At 42.3% G+C, this 12,276-nt stretch overlaps 2 protein-coding genes across 2 annotated transcripts; both read left to right on the top strand.

Moving 5' to 3' along the window:
* Positions 1-1,760: 1,760 nt before the first annotated feature.
* On the top strand, positions 1,761-3,047 carry LOC310874903 (hemoglobin subunit alpha-1-like; the record flags this gene model as incomplete). The annotated part of the gene is made up of 3 exons (XM_083787821.1): positions 1,761-1,894; positions 2,480-2,687; positions 2,919-3,047. The coding sequence occupies exons 1-3, from the start codon at positions 1,800-1,802 to the stop codon at positions 3,045-3,047; spliced, it is 432 nt and encodes a 143-aa protein (XP_083643947.1). The 5' UTR covers positions 1,761-1,799.
* Positions 3,048-5,541: 2,494 nt separating this feature from the next.
* On the top strand, positions 5,542-7,470 carry LOC310874343 (hemoglobin subunit alpha-1-like). The gene is made up of 3 exons (XM_083787114.1): positions 5,542-5,679; positions 6,881-7,088; positions 7,326-7,470. Exons 1-3 carry the CDS (start codon positions 5,585-5,587, stop codon positions 7,452-7,454), a joined length of 432 nt encoding a protein of 143 aa, XP_083643240.1. The 5' UTR covers positions 5,542-5,584; the 3' UTR covers positions 7,455-7,470.
* The last annotated feature ends 4,806 nt before the right edge of the window (positions 7,471-12,276 follow it).

The following is a 12,276-nucleotide window of genomic DNA, read 5'->3' as shown; positions in this document are numbered from 1 at the left end:
CCAATGGAGCTGGCTACATTGTAAATGAGACACGTATGGGTGGGTATTTTGCATTTTTACATCAAATCAAATGGTATTATTCTGGTAATCTGGATATGTATATCTTCCAAACAATGGAATATTTCACAAACACTTTATCACATCTCTCAAAAGACAGGAGATAACTTTAATCAAGACAAAGGGACCTTTAATCAAGAACGTAACAAAAAAAAATCACACCTGTGTGAAGTGAGGGGTGCTCTTATCATCGTACATCATCTGTGCAGTTCTGTGCAGGGGAGCCCCACTGAATTGCACGAACATCTGTGTGAAGATCAGTCTGCTTTACACTGACATCTGACCATCTCAATTCTGGTGCAGGGAGGAGCTCAGTTGTGACTGGTTTCAGCTGGCCGTCCTTGTCCTTGTGGTAGCCGTTCTGTAGTGGGTCAAGGAACTCTTGCTGAGTGAGCGATGTCAGCCTGACCCCACAGGCTGGCCTGGATATGGGCCCTTAAGACATGCTGCTTGAGGGCACCAATTGTGGGTGGAAGCTTCTCACTTTCTGCCATGTGTTTGCAGAAAAGATGCCACCTCAGTTCAGGGATATATCCTCCTTTGTTCACGTTTACTTGCACCCTTCTAGAACGTACTGTGAAAGGTAAGTGCTGAAAGTGAGAAGAAATGGCAATGTGGAAAACAAATAATTATGTAATTATGAAGGAATGTATTTCAAACTGGCACTCATATCAGGGTCCACACCTCTGAAACCTTAAATACTGTATGTAATCATACCCTGTGCCATATGCATTCATAATGTAGGAGTAACCAAAAAGATGGAGTTTTACACACTCACGCACAAAATTTGCCATTGGGCTGGTTGGGCCGGGGCCGATTTGTTCTGACACATATGTATAGGGGCTAGCGCCCCTCAAAATATGAAAAGAAAAAATGGAAAAACTCAAAAATAGAGTTAGGTGGTTTCCTCCCGACAGCAACAACATTATAATGGGTGGGTGGTGGATGGGTGGCCAGGCGGACAACAAGCATTGATGTCAGTCTTCAGACACAAACAGAAACCTTTGCATAACACTCAGCTCAAGTATGTCAGCTGCTCAACCCTGTGACCCATATTTTAGGAGATAAGAATAACAACACCCAGCTGTATCTCTAAAGACACACACACACACACACACACACACACACACACACACACACACACACACACACACACACACACACACACACACACACACACACACACACAGTGTTGTAGTGCTACTTTTAGAAGTGGGTGGACGCCCCATAAGACAATTTGACTTAATTTCACTAGGATGGCGTAAAATTTACACTATGACGTAAAGTTCTCCATTCATTGTCAATAGGAATTGTATGTTTGTGTAGGATAAAGTTTGTGGACACACAAGCTATAGGAGGGGCTTGCGCCCCTAAAAAATAAATAAAAAAACTATCTAGTGAGAAGAGAGTAGTAGCCTATTCTATTTATTTACATGCCCCACCTTCCCTGCTGTACAGCATAGTTACACTACAAACTTGCATGGTTTCTATATTTAGTTCAAAGAGATAAGACAAGTAGACAACACCCCAAATTCACAAAATTAGCTGAGGCCTCATCGCTTCCATCAATTCCAAATCTATGATCTCCTCCTCTAGCCAATAGAAAGCCGACAAAGGTGGGGCTAAGTTGACTCACGTGGTGAGTTGTGGATAATAAAAGAGCCCCCTGATACTGTATAACTTCGGAACGTCCTAAAGCTTAATTTGCATTGCTTGATAAGTCCTCAGAGTACTCATCAAAAATGAGTCTGAACGACAGAGAAAAGAAGCTCGTCAAGGATTTCCTTGCTAGAACAAGTGGCCAGCACAATGAGATGGGAAGTGAGGCTCTTGCCAGGTGAGATACCAGAATACCACGATATGGATAGCTAGTTAAGGGAGATTAAACATGATATTACTTGATGCCACACAAGGAAGGTAATTAATCGTTCATAATCGCAGGATAATATGAAACATGTAAGCAGAAGGGTGAAATCACCCCTCAGCGGCTTCTGACAGAAATGTCCCGCCCATTCAGAGCCCAACCACCTAGTCAATTGTGGATCATAAAAGAGCCTTGGGATGCTGTAGAACTGCAGACGCTTCTAAAGCTTCTCTCTTCCTCTGCATTGCCTTAGTTTAGTCATCAGAAATGTCCATCAGAGAAAAGGGCACCATCCAGGATTTCCTCATTCTAGTATCAGAATCAGCATAATCTATTCTAAGAATTGCTATGTTCAATACTCAATTAATTGAAGTTCATGGATTCACTGGTATAGTCTAACTAATTCTCGAGAATGCTGAATGCGTGAACGTAGATACAGTCAATCAGTTGAAGTCAGGGACAAACCTTCATTGCACATAAATAGCTGTATGTAAATCACAGAATGTACACTGATACCTTCACCATATTTACAAATATCACTATGTCTTCCACCCCCAGGTTGATGGTTGTTTTCCCCCAGACCAAATCCTACTTTGCCCACTGGAAGGACTTGTCCAAGGACTCTGTTAATGTCAGGAAGCATGGCATCGTCATTATGAATGGTGTGTATGATGCTTTGGAGAAGATAGATGACATGTATGCTGGTCTCCTCACCCTCAGCGAGATGCACGCCTTCATGCTCAGGATTGATCCCATCAACTTTAAGGTACGTACTGTAGCCTAAAAGCCTTCACAGCTTCTGTGTTTCATTACTATTATAGGTCTACTTGAATTTTTATTTGAATGCTGATGATCATGCAATTGAAGCTTATTAGGCTTTAAGATTTGTGTCAACTCGCTTATTTGAACAAAAATCAGAAACAGTATCAAACTCTTATCAATCACCTTTGAGAGTACAGTAGGCCTATATTGACTACGTCTTCGTCTCTCATTTCAGTTATTTATCCACTGCATTCTGGTGACGATGGCCATGATGTTCCCAGACGACTTCACCCCCCAGGTCCACGTGGCTGTTGACAAGTTCCTGGCCTTGGTGGCTCTGGCTCTGCAGCAGAAGTACCGTTAAAACAGCTGGTCGTTGGTGCTGCTACTATGTACAATGGTCTGATCTTTTGTTGTAAAGAAAGCAATAAATTGATTTAAAATCCATGCTTTTGTTGTTGTGGTTCTTTGGTGTGGTGCAATAGGGCTTGCTTGCTGCATTACTAGTACAATAATTTCAACGTTTCAGCTTTAGTTGTAGAAAATCTTAGAATAGATTACTAACTGAGGGGCACTAATGGCCTATAGTTAAGGCGCATAGCACATAAAAGCAAGTCACAGGTTCGATTCCCAAGCCAGATGCCCGCTGCGTGTCACTCCCCATCTCTCTCCGTCTCTACTATACCTGTATATCTATCTATAAATGCACCCACACCCCCGCAGGGAGTGCAGTGCCGGTGTCAAGTCGGTCGGACCCACAGTTGTCCAGAACCGCCACAAAAGGCCTGGGCCCTGGGCAGTGGCCCTGTCCAGGGCTCCATATACGGAGCTGGCCTCTTCTGACATCACAACACTCCATATTTGGGCATGCCTGCCACAGAACTCCATATAGGAATAAAGGGACACAGAGAGACAGATACAGAAATCTCCATATATGGGCATAAAAGGGACACAGACAAATGGGTGGAACGGCTACTCTGACACGGGTACAACGGGTATTGCATAGCCAGGTGGGGCATGGATCTCCAACTTCCATCGTTACTGACTCTGTGCTTTACAGCTGGGCACCAGTCTAGTATCTATAAATGCACAAAGTCTCTGTACGTCTGTACGTGTGCAATCCACGAGTGTCAAATTCGATACACAGGTTCCACCCCACCACAGGGCATATAGTGTCGAGTCGGTCGGACCCACGGTTGTCCAGAACCGCCCCAAAAAGGCCTCTGCCAGGCTCTGGACAGGGTCCCCGCCCAGGGTCCACAAATATGACAGGTTCTGACATTACAAATGTCTCTGTATGCGTTTAATCCACATAACCCGTGAATCGTTCGCCCCCACCGACTTCAAATTCAACACACACGTTCCACACCACCATAGGGAGTGCAGTGCCCGATTGTCGAATCGCTCCTCCTGAGATTTCCTGAATTTGTCAGTGTACAACTGTACATAATAAAGGGTGAAACGGTGTACATTTGTCTTGAGCCTGTGGACATACAGAATCCAAAAGTGTCAGTGGAATATATCTGAAATATACAGCCATTTTCTGACAGAATAGATTGATTTCAAGGTTCTAACATGGATATTTGAGTCAAAACAGGCAGTATGTAACTTAAATTTACTAAATGTAATCATCAGGCCGTGAACAACACGTTTCTGTAGTGTGTTTCTTGCTCTAAATAAGACACCCACCAATGAACTTTGATCATTGAATATTGCAAGCAACAAATAAACTAGAAAAAGTGCCCCTCGGGGCACCAGCTCAGGTCAGGTTATTGTTAGCCTCGGAAACCCAGACGTTTTTATTTCCAGGGGGGGAAAAAAAGTCTGGTGCAGAGTCCACTTCAATTACATACAGTAGCGCAAACATGTCTCACTATGCTGATTTCTAATCGTCTGCACCTTTGTTAAATTGAGGCACACACGTACACACACACACACACTCCTCTCTCTCTCTCTGTCGCTCTAGTAAAAACAGGCAATATGTTCTTCATAGAGCTTTTTCAGCTTGGAATATGCTCCCCTTAAATCTGAGACAAACCAGAAGCAGATTTTCTTTAAAAAAGTTACTTAAACATAAATTGATGAGTCCTTTATAGATGTACTGTAATTGTTTAGTTTTTTTCTATTTCTTTGTATCTTATTTTTGAGGGGCGGTTTAATGTTTGTTTTTCCTCAAACAAACACTATTGACAATGAAGGGAAAATTACGTAATGTTGTCCCTAACACAAACATTAAATGGCATTGACAATAAAGTGAGTTTAATGTTTGTTTTGTCCGTGTTTGTTTTCACCATTACATCACCTAATCATAGCAACATGAGTTAGACTTTAATATATTAGCATCCCTCACTTCACACAGGTGTGATATATATATATATTTTTTTGTATTTTGTGTAAAAACTGTATTTTTTACTATATTGGTCGACGTTGTCTCTGTTAAATGCAGAGCGACTTCAGTTTTAGCTGATAACTACATTGTCTGTTTTAAATTTCAATTATCATCTGTTTTTATTGTATACATTTTTGTGTGGACTTCAGGAAGACTAGCGACTTTGTGGAAGCTAATGGGGATCCTAATAAAGAATAAGAATAAAGAATAATAAGTATGTAACTGAAAGTGACAAAATGACATTTTCAGGCTACTGTGAACATCACATTTCTGTAGTGAGAGATAGGGCCAGGCAACACCCCAAATTCACAGAATGTACCGTAGCCTTATCTCTTCCATCAATTCCAAATTTGTCTCCTCAAATAGAGAGCCGATGGAGGTGGGGTTAAGGTGACTCACGTGGTGAATTCTGGCTTATAAAAGAGCCTCCTGATGCTGTAAAACATCAGAGCGTTCCAACGTTCCAATTCTTGTCTGCATTGCTTGAGAAGCCCTCCGAATATTCATCAAACATGAGTCTGTCCATGAGAGAAAAGACCACCGTCAAGACTTTCCTCAATAAGATGAGAGGCCAGCACGATGAGGTTGGAAGTGAGGCTCTTGCCAGGTGAGATACCAGAATACCATGATACGGAACTAGCTAGTTAAGGCATGTCATATTACTTTATTCCACACAAGAACGTTTTTATTTTCTTTTTAGTTTAAAAGGGTTTCCCCTACCCCCCACCCCACAGGCTGAACAGCATAGACAGGAAGGATAAGGAAGCAATTAAATACAAAGTGATAATACAGCAAAGAACTAAAACCAAATACAGGTAGGCCTACAATACTGTTGAAAAAAGAAAGGTAAAGGACAGAAAGAATAACAATAATCAAGACAATAAATGGACATAATGTTTATGTTAATGATTTAAGTTTTTCCATGTATAAGATGTTAAGCGTGTTTTTTTTACCTGAATATTTGGAATATGCAGCCAGAATATTCAATGATATGCATATGGTCTCATGTTTAAAACTACATTTTCCAAAGAGATCATGTCCATTAGTGACAGGCTCCATTGTGAAACTTCGAGTTTGTGGGGAGGTTTCCATCAGGACCAGCAGTTTCTTTGCAGCTGTCAGCCCTAAGAGCAAATGTCTTCTTTGTGGCGTTGTCAACCTGATAGCTGAATCGTCATTCAACATTACACTATTAGTTCAAGAGGGGAATACGAGTTCCCATTACCTCAGATAATACTTCTGAAACTCTAAACCAAAGAATATTGACATCTAGACACTCCCACATCATGTGCATATTGCATGTGCAATTACCAAGAAAGGTAGTTACTTGTTCATAGGCCTACTGCTTAGCAGGATAATATTGGCCTTAATGTGAAGCATGTAATAGTCTACTAATACAAGATCATATGATCAAATACATCTTTATCATTCTAAGATAATATTGTGTGAGGAGCACTATGTCCGTTTTATTTCTTATCGACCCGACTACAGATAAGCGGTTGAAGATGGATGGATGGATGGATGGGTCATGCTTTTGCCGTCATTACTGGCACTTCTCGCTGCTTATGAATTGATCATTGAACTCACTGGTAGTCAAAGTAATTCTCAATAAGAGAATAATATACTGTATGCATAAACATAGATGCAGACAACCAGTTGTATAGTTACCCTTGTGAGAAGTTACAGACTATATAGACCTGAATTTCAGATAGCTGTAAATCCTAGTTGTGTTGTAGCGTACCGTACACACTGATACCTTTCACCTTTCTCACCATATTTTCCAATATCACTATCTCTTCCACCCCCAGGTTGATGGTTGTTTTCCCCCAGACCAAATCCTACTTTGCCCACTGGAAAGACCTGTCCAAGGACTCTGTCAATGTCAGGAAGCATGGCGTCGTCATTATGGACGGTGTGTATGATGCCCTGTCTAAGATAGATGACCTGAATACTGGTCTCCTCACCCTCAGCGAGTTGCACGCCTTCATGCTCAGGATTGACCCCGTCAACTTTAAGGTACATAGCCTAAAAGCCGTCACAGCTTCTGTGTTTCATTACTATTAGGTCTGTCTGCTTTGAATGCTGATGCTTGCACAATTGAAGCTAATTAGGCTTTAAGATGTGTGCTTATTTGAAGAAGAATCAGAAAGAGTAAGACATTAATGTATCAAACTCCTAGAAATAACCTTTGGGTGTAGCCTACAGTAGGCCTATATATTGACACAACAACTATGTCTACGTCTCTCATTTCAGTTGTTTATCCACTGCATTCTGGTGACGCTGTCCATGATGTTCCCAGAAGACTTCACCCCCCAGGTCCATCTGGCTGCTGACAAGTTCCTGGCCCTGGTGGCTCTGGCTCTGCAGCAGAAGTACCGCTAAAACAGTGGTCGTTGGTGCTGCTTATGTACAATGGTCTGATCTGTTGGACAATAAATAAAGTGATAAATAAAATCCAAGCTTTTGTTGTCATGGTACTTGGGTGTGGTGCATTAGGGTCTGCATTATTACGGCTTGGGATATCCGTGGATATGCACGGCTTGGGATATCCGTGGATATGCTCCTGAGGAGAAGGATTCTAAAAACAACTTATAAATCCTAAAGCCTTGTTTATACTTCACTGTGCAATGGTCCTATGCTGGAAAATAGCAGATATGCAAACACACAGCACATCTCATTCAAGACACTGAACTTGCAGATCTGCCATTTTTGCCATCCAAATGCATTATATGGTTAAATGGTGTGTGTGTGTGTGTGTGTGTGTGTGTGTGTGTGTGTGTGTGTGTGTGTGTGTGTGTGTGTGTGTGTGTGAGACGTGTGTGTGTGTGTGTGTGTGTGTGTGTGTGTGTGTGTGTGTGTGTGTGTGTGTGTGTGTGTGTGTGTGTGTGTGTGTGTGTGTGTGTGTGTGTGTGTGTGTGTGTGTGTGTGTGTGTGTGTGTGTGTGTGTGTGTGTGGCGTGTGGTCACGGTGTGTGTGTGTGTGTGTGTGTGTGTGTGTGAGAGACGCAACTTGGCCTGTTGTGCCACCATGAGGCTGATTTGAAAACTGTCAAGTGGCATTTCTTCCTCAGCCTATAGTGGCATGCACGGCTTGGGAAGCCGTGGATATGCATTGATTGATTGATTGATTGATACTTTTATTAGACAATTAGATGCAAACAGTACAGGGTACAGTCAAGCACAGCATTGGTCCAAAAGGACAGCACCAAAGAAAGACCCTGCGGTCTTGTTTCCATTCTGGTCCCATGCATTCATTCACAATGACAACAGTGACAACAAACAATACGTTTCTCAAACACACTAAATCTATATGTACAGGTTGGAATATAAATACATTAATAAAACATAAAAAGGGGGGGAGAGCCAATCACCTTCTCTCCCTTTGACCTGATGACAGTGACAGGTGAGTTTTCAGACCCTGTTTAAAGGAAACCAGTGATCTGCTTGTTTTGAGGGAAGGGGGCAGGGCATTCCACACTTGAGTGGCAGTGCTGTGAAATGTGAATTTACCCATATTTGTTCTGAAAATGGTTGGGACCAGATCATTATTTACACTCCCTCTAGTATTATGGCTGTGGGAGTTGCTCACCTTTTTTAGGTAATCAGTAAATGGGCACTGTGGGCATGGACGGCAGAGCTGCATTTTCAATCTTGAATGCTATAGTCCCATTTTCAGTTGTTTAACTCTGTCCTCAACACTGAGCCAACCTATGCTATCAAATTGTGTTGTACAGAGGTGGGTCATGGGCCCTAATCCTAGTAAAAGTCAGATTAGTTTGTTTTGGGAGGTCTGGAGCTTATTTTTTTGTGACATTGAGATGTTGGAATACCAGGAGGTGCATGCATAGTCAAATAAGGGCTGAATGAGAGCTCCAGCTAGTGTCCTGAGAGCCGTCTTGTTAACAAATGTGGAGATTCTGCCCAAGAATCTTGTTCTCTGATTTACTTTTTTGATCGCTGTTGTTGCCATGCCTTCACCCGTCAGTTTATTGTCCAGGATACAGTCCGGATATGTAACCTCTTCTTTGTTAGCTATTACTATGTCATCAATACTGACCTTAAAATCCTTTACAATTAACCTATTAAGGGAATGGTTGGACCCAAAAAGGATGGAATCTGTTCTGTAAGCCAAGTTCGGATATTGGTGAGTTCTGAGCTGAGTGCCTCCTCAACCTGTGTTTTGTGTTCTCCCGAAATCAGGAGTGCTGAGTCGTCTGCAAACAGGAACAATTTACAATTACAGGCAGCACTCATGTCGTTAATATATAATAGAAATAATAGTGTCCCTAGTATGCTTCCTTGGGGCACCCCACAGTTCACTGAGAGGGGGGAGGACAAGGTTCCATTTATGTCCACCATTTGTTCTCTACCCTCAAGGTAGGATTTCATCCAGCGTACTGATGTACTAGTAAATCCTATCGCCTCCAGTTTGTCAAGTAGGATTGAGTGGTTAACAGTGTCAAACGCTTTTTGGAGGTCCAGCATGACCATCCCACAGTACTTGCCCGAATCTACCTCACGCTTGATGTAGTCGTGTAAGTACAATAGGCAGGTGTCAGTGGAGTGGGATGTTCTGAATCCAGACTGGAACTCGAACAGCAGGTTGCGTTCGTTTAGGTAGCTGTTGATCTGTTCATGAATTAATCTCTCTATGACCTTAGATGTAGAACTCAGGATGGATACAGGGCGGTAGTTCCCAGTATCTAATTTGCTTCCCTTCTTAAATAGGGGGATTACTCGTGCCATCTTCAGTTCCTTTGGGACATAGCATTGGCTGATGGATAAATTTGTTATGTGGGCTATGATTGGAGCTATGGACAATTTACAATTACAATTTAGGCATTTAGCAGACGCTCTGAATCCAGAGCGACTTACATTTAAGCAAGAACAAAAAGCATGGGAATACATCACATAAAAGCATTTATCATGAAACATGCTTAAGCTAAGAAGGTAACAGTGGAATATCTATATAATGAAACTATACATACACTATACATATAAACTATACATATTTACTACTATGCTATACATATGTACTATGGCGTGCTATGACTATATACAATACAATTATAGTGCTGTCTACATAACATGCTATAAGTCTGTGTCAAATGCTATCTAAGCCAACAGAAATGCTATCTAAGGGGTTAGGGTAAGTGCTATGGGCCATGATGGAGTCTGAAAAGGTGGGTTTTCAGACTGCGGCGGAAGATTGGGAGTGATGCTGCAGTTCTGACTGTAATGGGAAGTGCATTCCACAGTTTTGGAGCCAGAAGGGAGAAGAGTTTGGGACGTGTGGAGCGTTGTCCCGGCGTTTTTAGTGAGGGTACTTCCAGTTTCCCTGCGTTGGCTGATCTGAGTGCGCGGGAGGGTTTGTAGGGTTCAATCATACTTGCAAGATATGGGGGAGCCATACCTTTGGTTGCTTTGAATGCCAGCATCAGAGTTTTGTATTCTGTGCGGGCAGCGACCGGGAGCCAGTGGAGGGAGCGGAGCAGGGGGGAGACATGTGAGAATTTTGGCTGGTTGAAGACCAAGCGAGCTGCTGCGTTTTGGATCAGCTGGAGAGGCTTAAGTGCACATGCTGGTAGGCCAGTAAGGAGGGAGTTACAATAGTCGAGTTTTGACAAGACTGTTGTCTGGATTAGGAGCTGGGCTGATTCCTGGGTGAGGAACGGTCTAATTCGTCGTATGTTATAGAGTGTGAACCTACATGATCGAGTGACAGCTGTGATGTGAGCTTTGAACGAGAGCTGACTGTCCAGGACAACACCAAGATTCCTGGCTGTTGGGACAGACGTTACCAGGGCGTTGTCTACGGAAATAGTTAGCTCCCGCATAGGGCAGGACTTAGCTGGGAAGAAGAGAAGCTCAGTCTTGTCTGGGTTCAGCTTGAGGTGGTTGGAGGACATCCACTGTGAGATGTCAGCCAGGCATGCCAGGCATGGAGACAGCAGTGTCTCGGAGGAATCTGCTGGGGATATTATCATAGCCAGTGGCCTTGTTTGGCTGAAGGGCCATGAGTTTTTTCAACACCTCTTCGTTTCCTACTGGTTGTATTGAAAAGGAGTCTTGTTGGGCCCCTAATTTCAAATAGTGGGTTTTGATGTGTTCAGCACCGTACAGGCCTGAATGCGGGGGGAGTTTATTAACCAACTGGGTGGCAATGTTAGTGAAGAAATTATTAAAACTGTTTGCTACAATTTGTTTGTCTGTGATAATGGAGCCGCTTGAAATAATGGAGAAGTTTGAGGATTTGGTTTGAAGTTTATTGCTACACCCTAATTTATTTAAAGCCTCCCAGAGTTTTTCCAGGATGTTTTTTGTTTGATTCAATGTTCTCATTTATGAAGTTTTTTTTGGCTTTTGAAATGAGGCTTTTTACTACATTGCGTTGCTTTTTGTATTTTTCATGTGATTGATCGTTTTTGTTTTTGTTATATTCTGAGTAAACTGTATTTCGTAGCTTGATGGCATTCAATATTTCCCCTTTCATCCAAGGCTCTGTACGGGCTTTGACCCTAACCGTTTTTGTCGGGGAAATACTATCCAGAATATCCAAAAAAGTATCTTTGAATCTGGTCCATGTTTCATCAACAGAATGATGTGCAATCTAGGGCATTTGACCAGTCTATTTTATCAAGAGCTTCTATGAGAGCTTCACTGGTATAATGTTTCATGGATCTGTTTTTGACTGTAGTGTGACAATGAACTGGGTGCAAAATATGATGTTATGGTCACTTAAACTACTCTTTATTACCCCACTTTTGTGATTCTGGACGGGTCTGATGACAGAATCAGGTCAATGGTTGATTGAGAGGCTGGTCTTGTAATCTGTTGTATTACGCTGATGTGCATCACTTCAATGTCCACAACTTCAGTTATGATATAAGCGTGGTGACTTCTCCTTGCACCAGCCATCCAAATACAGTGCATCCAGTGCAACTAGTCCTTCATTCAGTCTCTCCATTTTTCCTGTGACCATTTTCCAATATTGTTCTCCGCCAATTAGGACTCCTAATTCCACTGCATGCATCCCTATGATGGGTAGCCTACATCTGCTATGGGCATTCCTTTTGCTTCCAAGTCCCTCCTTATCTTTCCGTTTGGCGCTTTAATCATAGAAGAGCTAAACTTGGGTGTTTCCAATAAATGGACATCAATGCTTTGATTGTTCTTAATATTTCTCAAACGAGCCTTCACTTTCC

Source organism: Protomyctophum parallelum, assembly GCF_964188405.1.
Source record: "Protomyctophum parallelum genome assembly, chromosome: 17".
In the NCBI taxonomy this organism is placed as follows: Eukaryota; Metazoa; Chordata; class Actinopteri; order Myctophiformes; family Myctophidae; genus Protomyctophum; species Protomyctophum parallelum.
This window is presented reverse-complemented; position numbering and strand designations above follow the sequence as displayed.